The sequence below is a fragment of the Jatropha curcas genome, chromosome 1 (genome assembly GCF_041381405.1).
Source record: "Jatropha curcas cultivar XTBG-Jc1 chromosome 1, XTBG_Jcur_1.0, whole genome shotgun sequence".
NCBI lineage: Eukaryota > Viridiplantae > Streptophyta > Magnoliopsida > Malpighiales > Euphorbiaceae > Jatropha > Jatropha curcas.
Window position 1 is genome coordinate 26,384,973 of NC_143151.1, and position 22,660 is coordinate 26,407,632.

Here is a 22,660-nt window from a genome sequence, read left to right on the forward strand (position 1 = left end):
TTTTGGATGAATATTCAGCGCATTTCTCATGAAATTATTTAAATAGTCTTTCTATCTAAATTTTGAGGATTTTTTTCGTCCAATAGTGGAAAAAGTAGAAGAGAGATGAGAGAAAATTTATGAAATTGACAAACTTACCCTTCTCTTTTTCCTATTTGGCGACACTTTTCCCTTCTCTTCTTTTTCTTATTTGGCAAAGCTTTGACTTCCCCACAAACGCTCTAGCTACTTCCTTTACATGGTCACTACACAACTCACCGTCCAAATGGACAAAAACAAATTATGATCAAGCTAAATCTAAATCTCGTTCCTAATAATTTTAGGCAATAACCAGATTTGTTGCGATATGAACAAAACGACCTCAAAGACTAAGTACAACTTTCTCCTCTTAATTGTGCATATTAACACGATAAACACAAATTCAAGCACAAGGAAGTCATAAGCAAGAAAATAGAGCAAAGAATTATAACATTCATTCAAGATTGGTATATCGTGATCGGATGGCGTCACGGCTCTCACCCAAAACATCACCTAATTTGTAGATCATTGTCTCAAACAAAACAAATAAAGCTTCTTCATAAACACTTCCCATCAGCAGCAAGGGCCGCGATTTCACCTCTCTATCATCCGCCATGGTCTGCACTGGCACATAGAAAACCATGTTGGCATGTTTCACACGCAATCGCGTTTCAGGCAAAAGTAGAACTCTAGCACTGTTTCATTGTGCAATCCATCAGTAAAATATGTCAACATCAATCCAAAACCAAATCCAATCCACCATGTGGCAGTAGTGTATCATGCAAAAACAAATTAAAAGGAAAACGCAACCACACAAAAAGAGTGATGTCGCTAGTGTGTAGCACAAAGAGCAGCGACAACTTTGGTATTGGCTATGGCCTTTCTGCATGTTTAGAGGGTTTGTAATGTCGACTAGTATGGAAAGAGAGGGCTAGTGTGGGAAGCTTAGCGGTGGTGGAGAAGATGGCAGGGTGGGGTTGATGGTGAAGGTGGCGGAGAGGGAGAGAAGGTTTGTGGCTTTCATATTGTCCTGGGGTGTTTAAGTCATTCCCTTATGACTTAACAGAAAAAAACCCTCAAAATTGAACGGAGGGGCTACCTAGAGTGACAGATGCAAACGTCAAAGATGCATTAGATATTCGTCCAAAATGAATGGACTATTTAAATAATTTCGTCATACCTCATGGACTAAATAATTAATTTCTATACTTTTTATTTTGTTTAATTACAAGAGTACCAAATACAAGTGTTCATCCAATCACCCTAATCGATCTAAATTGATTCAAAGCCGCAGTTTTTTAATAACTGATGGTTTAGTTCGATTTTTTATAAATTAAAAAATCGAAATTTTGGTTTAGTGCATATATATATATATATATATATATATATATATATATATATATATATATATATATATATATATATTGGATAGCTAATAAACAATAAGTCAATATTAATAGGTAAATTATACAATTATCTGACAAAAAAATTCAAATGTTAAATACTAGTATATATTATGTGCAAATTATATTATATATAAGTAAAAGTATAGTTTTACTTGATTGTTTTTAGTACTAAATATAAAATAAGTCAAATTTTAAATTTTATATTTATAAAATGTTTAATTAACGTTTTATTAAATATATTAATATTTTTTTTACCATACTCAGAATAAATATATAAAAAAATTAATTTAAAAAATTTTGAATTATTTAAATCATATGTATTTTATGTCATAGTTTGTATTAATATATTTTTTTTCTATTTAATTACATAATCTTAATCTTTTTTTTCTTGTTAACTAGATGAATGAGAATTGTTTAATTTTCTTATTTCAAACCGCTCAAACCATCAAACTGAATCAAGTAAATCAAAATGTCACTAAGATCTAGTTTAGCTTGAAAATTTTGATGGTTTAGTTTAGTTTTAATATTTTTTAAACTGACACATTAGATTTAGTTCAATTATTGTATTTAAACTGATCCTCGAACAACCCTAGTACCAAATACCAATAGTTCAAAAATATTCCAAAAAAATATTTCAAAAATATAATTATAGACTAAATATAAATGATTCAAAAATATGAAATTTACTTTAAATAAATTTTAAGGAATTCAATTGGACTTTTTTACTAAATATTTAATTGAAGGCTAAACTATAAAATTACCTCCAAGTATGCGACTTCTTACAAAATCAACCTAAAACAATCTTGTATCTCGGGCATTCCATTTAAAAACTTAGATATATTGACAGTCTAGTGTAATTTTTAAGCTATAAAAATGACTAAATTGATATTTTATGCGGAACCCACTGATTTACCTTAGATTAGTTTAACCCAAGAACCAAAAATTCACCATTTTGGTATAGTTTCATCTAACTGAAAACCCTCTCAAACCGATGCCCAGAAATCTAACTTGGTGCTTGTTCTCTCTCTCGTTCTCCATCTACTGCTTCTCTCCATCGCCCAGAAAGCATACACGTGTCCAGATTTGGCCATTATTTGATCAGTTTATTTGACGTCTCTTCTTGTTTCATTGGTTTCACCCCTAAGACGGGGAGTTTGAACATTTCAATGCAATTTCTTATGGTACATTTTTTAAACTAGGCTTATATATGTTTTGTAAATTGATCTTGATGAAAGTTTACAATAAGTAAGAAATATTAAAGATAAACTTGTTGCATGTTGTGAGTAATACCGAACTGTTTGAAAATGCTCATGACTAAGTCCACCATCTTATCTTTGATTTAGTCTTCCTTATTCTTAGTTTTCATTAGCTGGTTTTCTGTGATTATATTTTTCATATTCTAGTTATTTATTGTTGAGAATGTCTTGTAACTCTGATTGAGTATACTGCTTATATATACTCAATTCACTTTTGAATAATATAAGCTTCTCCATTACTCAATTATCTTTATGGTATCAGAGCTTTAATAAACTCCAACGAGTTGAATTTTTTTTTCATATCCACACTGTCCAATCTCATAATGTCGTCCACTATAAACGTTGTCAACTCTGATAACACCACCGGCACCAATATTATAATGCAATTTAACCCAGCCTCACAATTACCTATCAAACTCACATGCAGCGATAACTACACAACCTGGAAATCCCAAGTTTCCATGCTCATGTATGGACATAATGTTCATGGCTATTTAGATGGTACCTTCCCTGCCCCACCACAAACAATTACTGTTAACAATGTTACTGCTCCCAATCTGGCTTACATGAAATGGTTCCAACAAGATAAATTGGTTCGTAATGCCATATTAGCCTCTGTCGATCTCACACTTGCTCATTTTGTCACCAATGCTTCCACTGCTCACAAAGTATGGATCTCACTTCAAACTGCTTTTGGTCTCAAATCTTAAACCCGAATTATTCATTTACAAGACCAACATGCTCGTACAACTAAAAATGGTTGCCCTGTAGCCGACTACGTGCGCGACATTCGTTCAATTGCTGCTGAGGTATACACTGCATGTGAACCTCTCACTAATATCGCCTTAATGGGTCGGATTCTACAAGGATTAGGACCAGAATATACACCCACTACTGCAGCCATTCGATATCGTCCCTCCTTTATATCCTATGAAGAACTCTATGAACAACTTATTGATTATGAAATTTTTCTCCAAAATGAAGAGGCCAAGAAGACTCCAAATATCACTACTGCAATTGCTCAATGCAACACTTCCAATTTACCTCGCCAATTTCATCAACAGTCTAATGGTTCCTCAAATACTCAAAATTGGCGTCCTCAACAACCCAGAAATAATTACAATGGTCCTAATCAATGGCATTCCAGGAGAAATTCTCAAGACACTGAGAACCTCATTCGATGTCAACTATGTGGCCGCTTTAATCATACTGCTAATGTTTGTCGCTAAAAGTCACACGACCATCTACAAGCAAAAGCATTATATGCTAGTCACAGCTCTCAACAGCAACAACCTTGGATCATTGACAACAGTGCTAATCATCACATCACATCTGATGCAAATGATCTAACCACTTTACATAACTATCACGGTGAAGATGAAATTTACATGGGCAATGGTAACTCAATTCCAATATCTCATACTAGTAACACTAACCTACATGCTTCAAACTACACCTTTCAACTTTCTCGTATTTTATGCTCTCCCACCATCACAAATAAACTAATATTGTCTCTCAATTCTGCATTGACAATAACACTTCAATTGAATTTTTCCCTTTTCATTATTTTGTAAAGGATCAGATCACGGGGGCTCCTCTAGTCCACAGACAGAGTAAAGATGGACTCTATCATTGGCCTCCAAGAAGTCTACATGCCAAATGTAATCTTACAGTGTCTCATGATCTTTAGCATAAGCGTCTAGGTCATCCCAATAATCAAGTTTTGAATAAAATTCTCTATAAATTTTCAATTCCAGTAACTGATTCATCTACTTCTATTTGTAATTCTTGTCGTACAAATAAAATGCATCGTCTTCCATTTGCAGAAAATAGTCTACAATGCACATCTCCTCTACAAATAATATATATCGATCTTTAGGGACCTTCTCCCACAGTTTCAATCAATAAAAAATGCTACTATATTTTATTTGTAGATCATTTTTCTAGGTATATGTGGTTATACATGATACAATCCAAACAAGAAGTTGTACAAATTTTTTCATCCCTACATCCCTTATTGGAGAAACGTTTTGGCACCAAAATTTTATCTCTATACACAGATGGAGGAGGAGAATTTCAAAGCTTGACTGTATATTTAAAAGCCTATGGCATTGAACATCTAGTTTCACCACCATATAAACCTCAACATGTGGTTCTAGTTGAATGCCGACATCGTCATATAATTGAGACTACCAAAACACTATTATATCAAGCCTCTCTTCCATGAAATTTTTGGAGTTTTGCCTGTCATCAAGTTGTCTATCTCATAAACCGTCTAATCATGCCAAATCTAAATCATCAAAGTCCTTATGAAATTTTATTTCAAGATGCTCCTAAATGTGAGTCTATTAAAGTATTTGGTTGTCTATGTTACCCATGGCTTCGACCCTATACAAAAAATAAGCTAGAGCCCCGCTCCTCTCTTTGTGTTTATTTGGGGTTTTCACACATTATGCTCATCAATGTTTTGATCTAGTAAGATCCAAGTTATATTTGTCTAGGGATGTTTTGTTTTTTGAACATAATTTTCCTTATGAAAATACTTTTTCCACTTTTAAAGATACAACCACCACCACTTTTTGTACAAATTTACCAAGTCACGTGGTACCCACTAAAATAAAAATTTCTCCATCCAATCTTGATCTTCCAGACTTGGCTAGGACTCCATCACTTTCATCTAGTTCCACTTGCTCTGTTCCAACTATGGCATCACCGAGATCAAGAACTTGCACTTCCAATCCTTTACCTACAACTAATCAACAAACCCATCCACCAACCTAATCACCAAATTCAACTGCTACATCACCATCCACTACAAATTCAAACTTCAATGTCCTACCTACACCAACCTCTACATCAAATAACACCCTTCCACCAATCCCTACAAATCCCAAACACACGAACTCAATACACCCCATGACTACCAGATCCAAAACTAGAAATCTTAAACCTAAACAATTTCACACCACAGTTCGCTCGATCCCTATTCCTAGAACATACAAGCAAGCTATTCTACAACCCTGACGGCATACAACCATGAAGCAAGAGTTTAGTGCACTTATCAGAAACCAGACATGGGATTTCGTACCTTGTGATTCATCTAAAAACGTGGTTGATTATAAATGGTTATTTCGGATTAATAATACCCAAATGGTTTTGTTAACAGGTACAAGGCAAGGCTTGTAGCCAAGGGCTTCACTCAGCACCCTAGATTGGATTTTCATTCCACCTTTAGTCCAGTGATTAAGTCAACCACAGTCAGACTTGTTCTCTCTATTGCAACTCAGCAAAATTGGTCTATACGTCAACTTAACGTCAATAATGCTTTCCTTCAGGGTCACTTGGAAGAAGAGGTTTACATGAGCCAGTCATTGGGTTTTGAGCATCCCACACACCCGACACATGTTTGCAAGCTACAAAAGGCAATCTATGGCCTCAAATAAGCGCCCCGAGCATGGTATAATGAGTTGAAGAATTTTCTGGTAACTATTGGTTTTTCCAAATTGAAATCAGATCCTTCTCTCTTTATATTGAATAAGTTTGGCTTCACTGCATATATCTTTGTCTATGTGGATGATATACTTATCACAGGAAATCAGATATCTAGCATTCAACAGATTATTAAATTACTGGCCACTCAGTTCTCACTTAAAGATCTTGGACCACTACATTATTTTTTAGGGATTGAAGCTGTCTTTACTCCAAGTGGCTTATTTCTATCTCAACAAAAATACATACAGGATCTTTTAAGTGATGTTGGCATGCAAGATTGCTAGGGAGTCTCTACACCAATGACTTCTACTGATGTCCTCACGGATGCTTCTAATAGTCCATCTACTGATGGAACTCTTTTTCGACGAGTGATCGGCAAACTTCATTATCTTTCTTTTACTCGACCAGATGTTGCATTCAGTGTAAGCAAGTTGTCTCAATTCATGCATGATCCTAGTCAAATTCACTGGAAAGCAGCCAAACAATTGCTTCGCTATTTGCATCACACTTCAAAATACAGTTTCAAACTACCCAAAGACACAGATAAACATCTCATTGCATATTCTAACTCAGACTGGGCTGGAGGTCCAACTGACCGTACATCCACCATAGGCTATGTTATCTATTTTGGCGATTCACCCATTTCTTAGTCCTCTAAAAAACAAAGAGCTATTTTTCGATCCTCTACCAAAGCAGAGTACCGTGTTGTTGCTAGCACAACTCTTGAAGTCAAGCGGATAGTTAATTTACTTCATGAACTACGTGTCTCTACCATCAGTGTTCCACGGATCATATGTGATAATCTTAGTACCACCTATGTGTGTCATAATCCAGTTCTACCCAGTAAGATGAAACATGTTGCAATTGATTTTCACTTTGTCAGGGAATATGTGCAAAATATTGAAATTGAAGTTCCTCACCTACACTCAATTGATTAGGTAGCTGACCTTCTTATTAAACCACTTCCCAAGTCATCTTTTCAACGTACTTTTAACAAGTTGGGTCTCGTTGATGCTGCTACACAATTTGCTGGGGCGTAATACCGAACTATTTCAAAATGCTTATGACTAAGCCCACCATCTTATCTTTGATTTAGTCTTCCTTATTTTAGTTTTCATTAGCTGATTTTTTGTGATTATATTTTTCATATTCTAGTTGTTTATTGTTGAGAATATCTTGTAACTCTGATTAAGTATACTTCTCCTGTTTGAACCGGGGTTTGAAACCAAACTTCTCCTCAGGAGGATAGATGGGGCGATTCAGGTGAGATCCAATGTAGATCCAATGTTGTTATGTGTTTCTTTGGTTGGCTACTCTATTGTTTGCAATGGGGAGGTAGTGGGTCATGTTTCACCCCATAGGGGGTTGAGACAAGGTGATCCATTGTCCCTTTATCTTTTTATTTTGTATTGTAAGTGTCTTTTCATATTATTAAGGATGTTGAGAATAAAGATAGCTAGGATTTATATTAGTCGGGCTAGTATTAGATGTCCTATAATGTCTCACTTACTTTTTACAGACGATTGTTTTTTCTTTTTTAAAACAAATAGAAGAGAGGGTAATTATGTTAAAAATATTTCGAGGGAGTATGAAAATGCTTCAGGTTAGGCTGTAAACTTGCAGAAATCAGGTATCATATTTAGCAATAATGTAAACACATGGTCTCCCAAAACCAAATTTCTGATACTCTAGGGGTCCATAATTCTTTAGGTAATGATAAGTATCTAGATAATTCCTCCTTGATAGGAAAACAGAAAAAATGAGCATTTAACTATATTGGGTGTAGGCTTTGGAACATGATTAATAATTGAAACAGTAAACTATTATCTAGAGCTAGAAAGAAAATCCTCCTCAAATATATTGCTTAAGCCATCCCTTCATATTGCATGAGTGTGTTCATGCTTCCTTTATCTTTGAGTGATGAACTCAAAAACATCATGAAGGCTTTTAGTGGGGTTCCAAAAGAGGAGGTGGGAAAAGTATTCGCTGGTTCTCTTAGGATAGAATATGCCAGAGTTAAAAAGATGGGGGTATGGAATTCATAGATTTTCATTGCTTTAATGCAGTTATGCTTAATTAGTGAAAGTGGGTGGAGATTAATTTCTAATCCTAACACTCTTTTGTATAAAATCCTCAAAGCCAAATATTTGCTTTAAGGGATTTCTTATCTACTCCTTTAGATAGCAACTAAGTTTTACTTGGAAGAATGTTATTCTAGATAGAGACATTTTAAAGTATAAATGTTGGTAGCGTATTGGAAATGGAGAAAAAAATAATGGTAGGAGAGGACCCTTTAATACCAAAATATGACTCATTTAAAGTGGAAGAAGGAATGAGATTTATAGAAATTTGAGGGTTTGTGGTCAAAAATGAGAGAAGGAAATGAAATGCAAATAAAATATTGAGCTTTTTAGTGAATGAATATTAGAGTTATTCTAAATATTCCTTTAGGGATGGGGAACAATGAGGAAAAATTAATTAGCATTTTGATAAAAGAGGGATTTATAGTGTAAAATTGGGTTATTACTTGTGTTTAAGTTTCTTGGGAGGGGTGGAGAGAGGTTACAAGGGGATTTATGGAAGAAACTATGGGAACTAGAAATTCATCATAACTATAAAGAGTTCCTTTGAAAAGTTATTAGAGGTGTGATTTCCACTAGAGTGAGACTTAACGAAAAAGGTGTTGGGATAGATAAAACATGTCATTTTTGTGATATGGAGGAGGATATGAACATAATTTTTTTGCGATGCAACACAATAAAGGAGCTATGGAGATGGAGTGGAGTTATGGGTCCTTAAGATAATTTCACTTGACGAATTTTTAATGTAGATTATCGTTTCTACAAATCTATCTCATATTCTCAAGCATGTGACCATTCTTTGAAAAATTTGGAAAGCAAGAAACAAGGTTACAAGGAGACCTATTGAAGAAACTATGAAAACTAGAAATTCATTATAACTATAAAGAATTCCTTTGAAAATTTTTTTGAGGTGTAGTTCCCACTAGGGTGAGACTTTACAAAAGGTGGGTGAGGATGGATAAAACATGTCATTTTTGTGATGTGGAGGAGGATATAAACATAACTTTTAATGATGCAGCACGGTAAATAAGGTGTAGAGAAGGAGTGGTGTTATGGGTCCTCAAGATAATATTTCTCTTAATGGGTTTTTAATGTATTTTGTTGTTTCTGCAAATCAATTTCACATACTCAAGCAGGTGGCCATTCTTTGAAAAATCTGGGAAGCAAAAAACAATGCTATAAGGCAGAATAGTTCTTTCCAGCCAATATCGATTCTCCATGCAATGTACGTTATGATTCAAGATTGGCAATATTACAAAAATAATCCAGGCCCTTACGCATTCAACACGGCTCATGTAAATTTGATATTACCATGCAATCAGGAACGAAGCTAGACTTTAAAATTTTGGGAGGCCAAAATAAATTTTTCAAAAGTTAGGACGACCAAAATGAAGAAAAAAAACTTTTTATACGTTATAAGGCAAATTTAAAAAAATTTTGGAGTTTGGGGGCCCGAGCTCCTCCCAATCCCCCCTCCCTCCACCCCTGCATGCAATGTTATCTTAGTGGGTACTACTAACCCATAAAGTTGTCAACTATTTTGTAAGGGAGAATTTTTCCATCAAATTCACATGGCAGGTCTCAGTGCAGTTTTGGAATATGCAAAAGGTCGTTTCATTAGTGTCATTCCAGATTTGTTTGATTCTGTCAAAACCCTTTAATGGTGGAAGCATTAGCTTTGCGAGCCAGTCTCCATTGGATACAAGACAAATTCTTTCTCCAGGATTCATTTATGTAGACTCTCAAATCTTATTTATGTTTTAAATTCTGCTTCTCAAGTTTTTTCAAAGTTAAAATACTATTATTACGAATTGCAAAATTTTATTGGGCTTTAGATCTAATGTAATGTGGCTGTTAGATGGATTAGAAGACGTGCAAATATACAGGGCTCATTTACTTGCTATAGCCTCTTATTTATATACCCATTTTCAAGAGTAGTGTAATATTTCACAGCAATTGTTGTCATTTACAATTCAAATTAATGAATTTAAGTTTTCATCTTCAAAATAAAAAATAAAAAACTATAAATTAAATAACAAATATCTACAATAAAAAGCAACACGTATAACGTATAGTTTAAATACTAGTTTATTCAAATACATACTTGTCACATTTGAAAAAATGGTTTGTTCCAAAATATTTATCACATTTAAGAAAATAGTTTATTTCAAAATACTTGTCACATATATGGTTTAAATGAGTAATAGATATTTTTTTTTCCATGTTTACCCTTTATATATGATCAATGATTATTCAATTTAATGGTTTTCTTCGGAAAATTAGTATTAAATTAAGAGTAATATAGTCAATTTATTCAATAATTTATTATAACTTGGACAAATTTAATATTTTTTTTAAGGAACATGAAATTTCAATGTGACGAATATTATAGAACAAAAAGTAATATTTCACTATATTGTTGTGAGTCAAAAAGTGTCAAATTAACATAATGGAAGTGATACAATAAATGCTTCCCAAACTTATAGCCTCAATTTCCTTTTTGAACAAAATAATAGTCTCATTAATATTTTAAAAAATATTTTTTCACTTTCCACAATACCTTTATAATATAATCCATGTAACTAATTAATATCATTATAGTGAAAAATAAAGTCTTAAGATAATTAATTCTGAAATATTAATATACTACATCCTATTTTGAAAATCTCAAAGAACCATTAATGTACAACTTTTATACATGCAAAAATAAGAAAACAAATTAATAAATTGCTACCTTTATTCCATAATATTTGTCACATTTGAAACTTTACATTCCTTAAAACAACCATTAAATTTATCCAAATTACAGTAAATTATTGAGTAAATTGATTAAATTACTTTTAATTTAATACTAATTCTCTAAGAAAATTATTAAATTGAAATAATAATTATTGGTCATATATAAAAGGCAAACATGAAAAAAAATATTTATTACTTCTTGAAATCACAAAAGAACGTATCGAGTATTTTGAAACAAACTATTTTCTCAGATGTGACAAATATTATGAATTAGAGATAGTATTAATTTATATTAAGTATATGGACTATAAAGCCCTCTGTTCAAAAAATTGAAAGGGCAAAAGGCAAAAACATACCAATGGAAGATGATGAAATTGACAGTTCCGTACATAAGTATATGTAAGTATATATATATAAGCCCCCTTGGAATTTTCTTGCAATATCAGTAACTTAATATTATCAGACAATATTACTTGGAAATTTATAATTTGCAATTGCAATTTTTATCTTGTTACTCTTGACCACTGAAAAAGAAGAGAGACAAGAATGTGCCAAGTTGGACTTCAACTGCTCTGCATTCAGATTGAATTAAATAAGCTTGAAAAAACGAGAAAAAAGAAAGCATCTATGTTAGTCCGTCCATCTAATTCAAATATGCCTTTTCTTACAATTGGCGACCCACTATCTTGGAATAGTAACAAAATATTACACAACCATGGCAGACTACACAACACTAGTTTAGCAAGTCTACATATGAATAACTAACCTTATAAAATTCCAAGCCTTCATTTGTTAGGTTTTCATCCCCATAAAATTCCCACTTCAATGAATATAATCCTCCAGTTAGACCAATACAACTCCATTGGTAAAATTGCCAGCCAACTCCTCATAGGATAAATTTAAGGCTGAGGTACCGGCTAAACGCGCTCTAAGTGTAAACTTCTTCAGATTAATGGAACCACTGCTAGAGTAAAAGCTGCGGCTTGTGAACCATTAAATTCTCTCTACATTAAGAAGCCAATGACATGCGAAACAAAGGAATCAGCTATCATGAAAATAATAATAACAATAATAGTAATAGCAAAAAAACATAGAAGATATATATTAAGATTATGCAAGACAATCAACAGAGTAGATTTAGACTTCATTTAAACACTCAAAGAAACAAATTAGACTATGCTTACATGCATGGAAATGTAAACTCGATCTGAGTGCCACTAGAAAATATCGCGCCTCACGCATGACCTTATCCATCAAAAACCATGTTCTCCATTTAAATACCAACAGAAAACACATAAAAGGGACAGGTACCAGTTAACAAATTTATGTTGGAACTAGAAAATTTTTCATTTGCTCTCTTTAATCAGAACATATTTTCAGGTCATTTATGTGATACTGGATTAAGTCAGTAATATACTATGATTAATACTGCCTTCATTTCATAATACTTGTCACATTAGGAATTTCACATCTCTTAAGAAAATCATTAAATTTATCTAAGTTATAATAAATGATTGAATAAATTGACTATAATATCCTTAATTTAATACTAATTCTCTAAGAAAACCATTAAATTGAAGTCATAATTATTGGTCATGGTCATATACAAAGGGCAAACATGGAAAAAAATATTTATTACTCTTTGAAACCACAAATGTGACAAGTATTTTGAAATAAACTATTTTCTCAAATGCGACAAGTACTATAGAACAGAGGTAGTAAGTAATAGCATCCATGCTTTTAAACTATTCTATTGGGAAGCACAAAATAGGTTCAACTGGTTCACAATCATTTCTATAGTTCCTCATATTTCCATGTTTCTTCAAACCTTTTTATCAGTTGCTAACTGGAGGATATTAAGGTCATATCAGCTGTCCAGATTACTAGTTATCAAAACTGGGCCAAGTTCCGTAATATAATAAGAACAGAAAAGGAAACTCACTTGTTAAAATGCTTGTAACTGACTGGAGTATAAAAATCAACAGAAATCTATTCACACGCCTCCTGGGTAAAGACTACTTCATCCCAACTGAAGACAGTTTGTCCTGGCCAGAAGGCCGAATTGAACTTCCAGCTGTAGTTGATACAAATGTATTAGAAGGGGTGGGAGCTAATGTCCCCATGGGTCTTGCAATTGGTGGCCTTTGGGAAGTCATGCTCATAGGGGGTCTTGGAATTGAATTTGCAAAATTCATTGCAATTCTGTTGGTGGGTAATTGTGGCGGCATTCCTCTAGATGAGGATGCTGGTAGCCCAAGCCGCGCTGCAATTATCTGTGCTCGCTCATGATACAGCTTTTGCTTTGACCTGTCAAGTTGCTCCCTAACTCTCATTATTACATGGTCCATTTCATTAAAGAAAGCCAGTTTTGTTTCCAGCTTACGCAACTGAAACAAATGGAACCATCAGAAGTCAAATTTCTACAATCAACAATACACAATACCAGTAAGAGCCCCCAGAGCATGACAATACCTGCTTTTCTATCAATGATGCAGCAAGTTGTCGTATTTGGTCTTCTTCCTGGTTTGCGAGAAGCTTTGCCTTCACTGCTGCTGCCGAAAGAGCAGAAACTGCAGCACGCTTTACTTTATCAATGCTATTATCATCATTCTGCTTAAAATCAGCACTCTCTCTTTTACTGCCTTTTTGGTCCTCAGCTGCAAACAACCAAAAAAAGTGTAAGAAAATTGAGGGGTGATAACACTCAACTAGAATTTCAAATTAAGTTCATATTAGTCCTTGCATAGAGGAAGAACACAAGAATGACGTTACTCTCTTTATATACCAAAATAGACCTACTCTCTTGCCTCATAGTGTTCCAAGTTCTATCATCACAAATCTAACTAGATCTGTACACACACATGCATAACACACAAAGGGAGGGGAAAGAGAGACCTTTAGTCGCTCCATTTTCAACCACTGAATTTGGTGCAACTGGCTGCGGAGGCTCTTTTAATTCTGATGTCATTGAAGATAACATGTCTACATCCTTTGGTGCCTCTATAGACGGGGTAGAGTCTCGTACTGAATTTGATTTTACTGGTTGCTGTTGTTCATTCTTCTCTGCAGGCAGAGAGTCTGAGATCATATCTACGTCCTTTGACGTTTCTGCAGTTTGAGATTCCTCTTCAACTGGCACTGATGCAACTGATGGACAAGGCTCATCATTTTCAGCAGGTGTTGAATTAGACACCATTTCTACATCTTTATTAACCTCTTTAGGCTGAGAAGGCACAGTCGTCGAAGTTCCTTCTGTTTCCTTCGTAGAACTTGGTGGACACTCGGAATTGGATGGCATCTCATTTGATTCTTTTAAAACATTTATTTGGGGCTCCTTTTGCAACACCGAGTCGCTAGATTCCTTCAACTTACCATGTTCAACCTCATGAGAAACTGCAGTGCCTGCTTCGTTTGCAGTGTTTACATTCTCAGTGGATTTGTCACTTGGAGAATTCAGAGGTTGCTTTTCTTCTGCAGCAGAATCTTCAATTTTCCTGTTACTGTTATCAATTGACAACTCTCCGCCATCAGCATTATTTCCCTTCTGGGCTTGGCCCTCCTGGTTGAAGTTTTGAGCATCTTGATTAGCCGTTTCAGTGGCACTGCTGCAAACCTCTTATCAAATGAGACAAAACCCAATAGTTGCCACATGGAGTTTAAAGCATGGAAAAAACTTAACATACCAATCCGGTTCAGCTGGTTCCTGCTGGTTATCTGGTGGATCTTCCAAAAGAAAGCAATGCCTTGCTGCCAGCTGCATGCCTGGAGAATCACTACTTAATGATTTCAAAGAGCAGCCAGATGAAGCAGTAGAAACATCACTTCCCACCAGTCTTGCCAAAAATGCTGCCTATAAATGAAATATATAGAATGTAAGTTAAGAGATATTAGCTGCATTTTAGAGGTGAAAATGCAAATAAGATATTTTACTGTCTGCAAGGCGACAGTGATGAAAAACTATATGCATATGGAAGATGGGTTTTTGATTCCAGTGCACAAGTTAGTAACCTCATTACTGAGGATGAATTTGGCTGGAATGTGGGCCTGGTCAAGCGTATCTTCCAGAAAAACAATCTTGTTACTTCCCTATAAACCATAAATAAGAGCAGAGGAAAAAGAAGCAAACATTCTCTTTGTATTATTACGACCAAGTAAATTTCACAGCCAACGAGGGAGAAATTGAATGTTGGTTGTAGATATTTGTAATGTTGAATGAAATACCCCAATTTTCCAAATATGACATTTGACTTACCAAAGCCATTACAGGATTTCCAACTTCAGCAAATGATAGTTGGATTTCAGGAGTATGAAGATAACCAATAGCTTGAAATGCTTCAGTGAGAGCTTTGACTGCCAAATTTTCACCCAAATGCTGGGCAGCCTTCACTTCACTAGTATCTTTTGATTTGGTAGTCTCCTCACCAACTATAGCTTCATTGGCATTGCCCAGCTTTGCAGTTTCCTGGACAACTTTTAGTTCACTTGCATCTTCTTGTTTGGAAGCTTCCATTGGCAAAGCCAGAGGAAAGTCCTCCTTAGCACCAGTTTTTTCCTCACTAATTTCAATCCCATCTTTAGGAACAGATGCATCATCAACAATTGTAGGCTGATCTGTAGTTTCTTTGGAACTCCCATCTACATCATCATCACAGTCAAAAAAAGCATCCTCAGTTGGCATTTGAACAAAGTGCAATATACATTGAGCTTTAGTTTTTGTGGCAACATGCTCTGCAATCTCATTCCAGTTTTCTTTATAAAGTTCCAATGCCTCAAGGAGAAGTAGGGTCTCCTGATCTGTCCACTTTCCACCGCTTAAGCCAGGATCAGCAGGCTCCATGAGAATAAAATCTGATGAAGACATGTCTGAGCCAAATTTCCGGTTACTAAAGCAATCAGCACACAAATCATAATCTGCCTGTTTACCAAGAGGATAATCAGAAAGAACGAAGATGATGGTGAAAATGAAACGCCTAAAATTTATCCATCAACAATCAAATTCTCCTATGACACGAATATCATTATAAATAATTTCATTGTTCACTACCGTACTGCTAATGTAAGTAAGTAGTGTATTCAAGGCATTGAATCATCTGCAAGCAAAAAAACAAACAAACAAAAAAGTACAAGAGACTCTAATCCACTGCTCCTTGCACATGCTATATGGTTCCTTTATTTGTTGAGTTTGAATAAGAAGCTAAATAAAAGCATAGAGACATCCATACAAAACTTATAAACCGAATGTTGAGTTATCTAATTCAAAATTCTAAAAGTGCCATTCTCAGAAACTTCTGCAGATTACAGAACAATAAATTTAAAAGTCTAACTAGCAGCATGATTCAGGCATAATTTGATATACATCATATCAGTGTCTCAAAAGTGGGGAAAAAAGGATCTGGATTTTGATATGTGAAACTGGTCAGCAGCACTTCTCAATGATGATATTCAGTTAATAACTGGAAAATTACAATTCTCTACAACAAACCAGTATCACATTAACTAGTGCAAACTGATATATCTGTTAGTTTGGTGTTATTACCATTACTTAGCATCTCAGGGCTATTAATTCAATCCTAGAAACAGGAACCCTTATAATGTGCAGAAAAAATCCCAAATATCAGATAAGAGTATGGAGATACAATTCTCACAACTATGAAAAAAAAAAAAAAAACATGCCATGCATAGGAAAATAAAAACGCACCCTATCAATTGGCTGAACATTAATAGTCTGACAGTGTTTATCATGCATTTCTATACCCATTTTGACTATAAATCTAATATTGGCCAACAGGGAAATTCCACAAAATTATGCTTTGTGCGCGACTACATACTACTTTGAGTTCAAGACTCAAAGTGGTTCAGAAAGGAACCTTCTATCCAGATGGTGATTCGGTACAGCAAGGTATCTCTTCCTTCTGTAGCAATAACTGACAAATTCTAGGAAACAACCAACCTGCTTCTGGCAATGGTAGCGTTTACGAGAGCAATCAGCTGAACAGGAATTGCAGTGGTACTCAACAGCTGGCCCCTCAGGCTGCACCAAATCTTCTGCAATTGAAGACTCAGGAAATAACCCAGATGGTACAGATGGAGTTGATAGATTAGGCTTATGAAGAACAAGAGGGGATGGTTGAATGGTTTCAAAGTGAAATAACTTCTCAAGCAATGAATCCTTCTTTGCTGCTTCATCACTATAAGCATTGGCAGAAGAATCTATTTGTGGGAATGGGTGGAAATTAATCAATCCCCAGTAGTCCAAGAATTCAAGCACCTCTTGCTTTGCATCTAGGTCTGCAACTTCAAGCTCAGAAAGATCTTTTAATTCAATCTGTACATTTGGATTTGCATGAAATTTTTTCACAATCCAATTTCGTATCTTCATGTAGGTATCAGGTGTCCGGGTTTGGGACTTCCCATTAAAGAATGAAGGTAATGCACGCTCCTCAAGGAGGTGAATTTTTGACCATGAAAACCAACCTGTAATCCAAAACAAAGCAGCATCGCCTCATTAAGTTACTTTTCCAGTAATTGCAAAACATGCAATTGCTTATAAATTCACTTTGACAAGAAAACCTAAAAAACCTTGCCCTTTAACAATTTTATCAACCACACACATGGAAATAGAAGTTTCAAATGAAATTTTAGCTAAGTATTTGCAAATATGTACCGCTACAAAAGATCTTTTATTAGAAAAAAGTTCAACTTGCATAAGCTAAAATGCAAGAAGTAAAAACGATTAAAATAATAAATAACTCCAATACTACTGGATAGAGCGAAGAACCAACCTGACTAGCAGTATGCATTGGCAACCAAAATAACAGAAAATTTGATCCCTCAATAGAAGACAGAATAATAGAGCCGCCCAAAAACAAGATAAACTTTCACTTCCTTATTTCATTTGTTTCCTCATCATCCAAATATATAGGAAAGAAAAAAGTAGAAGAAATAAATAAAAGAACAGGAAAAGAAAGGGTTTGATAAAAACATCATATGAGGAGAAAACAACTGAAATTCCCTAAAAACCATGACCCAAATTTGGGACTTCTCTGCAACTAAAGCAAATCCAAGAACACAATTCAGTAACCATAGTAGCACAATATCCCAAAACCAAACAGGAGAAAAAAAACGAACTTTCAAGGAAAATACATAAAATTCAAACTTCCACTCACCGCAATGATTAGGCACTACATGAGCATTAGAATCTCTAGATCTAATACCCTCAAACTCCGCTTCTATAGATGCTTTCAACTTCTCCAACTTACTTATCTCCTCCTCCAATGCTGCCACCGTCGCAGCCTCCGACGCAGACAGAGCAACCTTATCCTCAAGCTTAAATCCAGCGCCTGCAGCCGCAGCAGAAGCTGAAGAACCCAAATTGTTGGGGCCCTGGCGGGCTCTGGTCAACGGACCACCGTTGTGGATCGGCGGGTGAGAGATCGCGGCCTTCTCGCGAGTGAGCCGTTTCGACGGTGTAGACGAAGAGCTGTTTACAGACGTCGCGTTGGCTTTCCTCTTCAGCCCTCCCGCCCGCCTCCGTGACGACGCTGGCTCGGCTGATGCCGGTGAGTCGGCACCCGCCGTGGCCGAGCTCCCCGCTGGTTTCTCCTCCATTGAGTGAATTCGTCGAGGGTTTGTGCTCAAAGACTGTAGACAACATACACCATTTTTGCGGATTTATTGCTTCCAAGTTAAGTGAAAAGAGTTTTATTGTATAACTGTATAAACTTGTATCTGGAAATAGTACATTTCAACCTGGACGAGGGACTCGTTATTTTTTAGCGTTCCTGTGCAGTGGCGGTCCATAATAAGTTGGTAGGCCTTTTGATTTACAAGTTTGCGAATTAGAAAGGTCGCTATAAAACAAAGTGTTGATTAACATTTGTTAAAACCTTTCAACCCATATAAAATAACGAGAAAAGATAAATTCATCACTAACTTGTAATACCACTATTTTTCAGTACCAGTTGTTTTATGGTTTCCATTGTACGTTGATTTTTTTTGTTATATATTTATTTTAATTTTTTTATTTATATAATATTAATATAAATTGTTATTTAGATTAAAACAAATATTTCCAATATAACATCTAATAGAAAAGAAAATAATATTTTTGTTAATATTATTTCTCTCTTAAATAAAAAAATATAATTTTGTTGTTAATTAATTACATAAATTAATTAAAAATTTACATTTATCATACTATAAAATATTTTATAATTTGACAACCTTATAACATTAATCTAATAAATCAAGACTTGCTCTATATAACCACAACATAAAATATAAATTTGATCTTTGCATCAATTATTTTTGTTATATGATGTTAAGTTAAAATTTTATTAATAGTATGTAATATTTTGGACTTCATATCTTTTATACAAAATCTAAAAATAAATTGTTTAAAGTTCTCAGCTTCATATACGGATCGATATGCAAACAACAATATTGATAATGGAAAATCTTTTCTTAAATTTATAAATATATATAAATGAGATTAAATTCAAAATTTTCTAAGTCATATATATTTATTTAAAAAAATTAAAATTTCAAAGGTCTAATTATCTTTATATCTATTCCAAAAATTATTTTTAAAAATACATCCAATTAAATCTTAGAAAATTAAATCAAATTTGAAAGTAGAACAAAATATTGAATAAAAAAAGAGCTCTTAAATTTTCTCTTTATTTCATCTTTAATATAAAAAAAAGCTGAAAAACAAAAATAGTAGCAAATATGCCTAAATAGTCATTTTTTTATTAATTCAAACTTTTAGAGCCTATATTAGTCAAATACTATAATCCATACTTTTATTGTTTTTGTTGAATTAGAATTATAAAAAAATTTAAAAAACAATAAATTGTAAATAATTCAAATACGTGTAAATCAAAGAGAAATAATATATTTAAAATTTTTTATTTTAATTTTATCGTATTTAACTAATAAACTCTCTAATAGCAAATTATTTAACTATATTTCAAAAAATTCAGAATATAATAAATTAGAAGAATTTAACATTTATTTTCAATACTTAAAATTAAGGTTTTCGATATACCTCCTAAAAAGCAGTATCACGTGAGAACCTATAATTAAAAATATCAAAATTATTAATTATAAAAATTATTGGACAATAATACTGCAAGATCAAATAGAGAAATATAAATATACATATATCTTGAATTAAAATGCATAAAAATATAATTAAAAGGATATTCAAAAGGATAAATAGAATGTTTTTTCTCAATGTAAAACGCACAAGAGAATATAACTAAAAGGATTTTCAAAAGGAAAAATGAACTTATTTTTTCAAATTAGAATGCATTAAAAATCTAACTAAAGGGATATATTAAGAATTTTTAATTAAATTAAGGCTACTATAGAAAATCTCGTTATTTTCCTCTATTCTCATATTTATATGTATATAGTATAGATTTGTTACATTTAAAATTTCACGACACTTAAAAAACCATTAAATTTTATTTAAATTACAATAAATTATTGAGTAAATTAACTATGTTACTCTTAATTTAATATATCCAAACACTAAAAGTGTGTTCACTTGTAGAAAACTGAAGTATTTTTCTAAAAAAATGTCTTCAAGAAAATTGAAAAACAAAATTTTGTGTTCAAGCTAGAAAATAATTTTTCAATTTTTTAAAATTTAACTAAGATTTTATTAGAGCTTTCCTTTATAACAAAAGACATTTTTTTCATTTTTTTTTAAATGACATTTCATAATAAAAATTATGCTTTAATGATAGAAAATATTTAAATAACATAAAAATTCATATTATGTTTTAATAAATAATTAGCTTTATTATTACAAATATATTAAATCCATTATTTTTAAAAAACTTTGCAAAATGATAAAAAATGATATTATTATTTAAATAACTAATAGTAAAATTAAAAAAATTTTACATAAAAAATTTCTAAATTTATCTTATAAATTTTTATTTCTTTTAATTATGGAAATTTTGAATAATGTTTATGAAGTTTGATTAAAATGTGACTTTTTATTGTTACCAAGCGAATGCATTTTCCATTTTTTGTTTTTTATTGTCCATTTTATAAGAAAACTATTTTCTTAGAAAATAGAAAATAAAAAACAGAAATTTATTTTATATAAGTAAACACATTCCAAATTTTTAAAGAATTGAAACAATAATTGTCGGTCATATACAAAGGATAAATATGAAAAAAGAATTATTACTTCTTCAGAGCCTGTTTGAAATAAATGAATTCCACATAATTTTATGTTTGGAATAAAAAAAAACATATTTAAATTCAACGAATTGAATTTTATAGAATTAGATATGACTAACTCAAATTCTACTAAAATTAATGGAATGTGTAAATGGAATTCACAAAATTAACTATTGAAATGTTATTGACAAAATTACTCTCTACTATAAACTAAAATTTTTTTTTCCTATTTGTTTATTTTCTTTGAAAATTTCCAAACTATGATAATATTATTTTTTTTTTTAAATCCAATAATAACATTAGTTTATATTTTTACTTTTTTTTTATGAAAATTTCAAACCAGTAATAACGTTTTTTTTTTAGTCCAGTAACAATGTTAGTTATTATTACTATCAAAATATAGAAACTAAATATCACAGTTATTTTCAAATGATATTTAAAACAATAGTAACATTCTTATTTTTTTTTAAATTTTCAAATTAATTATTTAAATCAACAAAACTTTTTATTTCAATAAAAGATAATTATCATGATGAATGTTATTGGTTATATAATTAGCGTGGAATATTAATGTAGTTATTTATATGAAATTTATTATTTGCATTTTAAGAAAAAAAAAAGACAAGTTATTATATTATACATAACAAATGTATTTAATGTTTGTTATTTATTTTTGTCAAATTATTATGTCAAGGTGTTATAAGAAATGAAGACAAATGAATTTTATTTAATAATTTATTCTAAATATAATTTCATAGAATTTAATTAAATTTCTTATTTTAAATTGTAGCATATTAAACATGACAAATTCATTTGCAAACAAAATTTACTTGAAATTCAATTATAAATGAATTATATAACCATAATTCATTTGTTCTAAATGGACCGTAAAACTACAAATGTGACAAATATTTTGAAATATATTACTTTCTCAAAATGTGACAATTGTTTAGGAACGGATGTAGTAATTCAATTAATACATGCAGACATCTATTTTAGAAACTAATTATGAACTCAATAACTTATGATTCTGTTAACATGTTCGTCGTTTCATCCAAAATAATCTATTTTAATTGTCAATTAACCGAAAAATTGATTTATAAGTTATTATCAAACTAAGTATAAGGTCTTTAACTTGATTTTGGTTATCACTTTACTCTCTTTTTTTATAATTTCTATTAATATTTTGATTCTTCCGTTTTGTAATGAAGGACCAAAATATTAATAAATCATATTTAGAGACATGCTAATTAGTTTTTGAAAATATAAATTTTCATTAAGTTAATTCAATCATAACTCAGGGCGCATTTATTTATTTTTTCTTATAAATAACTATATTTATGTTTATATAAATGGTTGAAGCTGATCTATCTCTATATAAATATATGTGATGGCATTTTTTTATTTCCTAACATTTGTTTATTACTTTTTAATTTGAAGAAATTAAATTATAAACTCTTTATTTTCT

The 22,660-nt window shown here is 32.3% G+C and overlaps 1 protein-coding gene across 2 annotated transcripts; it reads right to left on the bottom strand.

Moving 5' to 3' along the window:
- Positions 1 to 11,548: 11,548 nt before the first annotated feature.
- CHB3 (DNA-binding family protein) lies at positions 11,549 to 18,706 on the bottom strand. Of its 2 annotated transcripts, none has more exons than XM_012226374.4 (8): positions 18,159 to 18,706; positions 16,943 to 17,466; positions 15,245 to 15,907; positions 14,676 to 14,842; positions 13,888 to 14,594; positions 13,465 to 13,649; positions 12,935 to 13,379; positions 11,549 to 11,996 (listed from the first exon to the last, which is right to left on the bottom strand). In XM_012226374.4, exons 1-7 carry the CDS (start codon positions 18,598 to 18,600, stop codon positions 13,008 to 13,010), a joined length of 3,060 nt encoding a protein of 1,019 aa, XP_012081764.1. In that variant the 5' UTR covers positions 18,601 to 18,706; the 3' UTR covers positions 11,549 to 11,996; positions 12,935 to 13,007. The 2 variants fall into 2 exon arrangements, with proteins under 2 accessions (XP_012081764.1, XP_012081763.1); XM_012226373.4 differs by having other exon boundaries at positions 13,888 to 14,597; positions 18,159 to 18,705.
- Positions 18,707 to 22,660: the final 3,954 nt, after the last annotated feature.

Bases quoted from the DNA above. Each gene is read 5' to 3' on its own strand.
- CHB3 (XM_012226373.4), bottom strand. From the start codon at position 18,600: ATGGAGGAGAAACCAGCGGGGAGCTCGGCCACGGCGGGTGCCGACTCA. The intron at 17,467-18,158 runs GTGAGTGGAAGT...TTTGGATTACAG, and splicing joins TGTAGTGCCTAATCATTGCG to GTTGGTTTTCATGGTCAAAA. The intron at 14,598-14,675 runs GTATGTTAAGTT...AGAGGTTTGCAG, and splicing joins GAACCAGCTGAACCGGATTG to CAGTGCCACTGAAACGGCTA.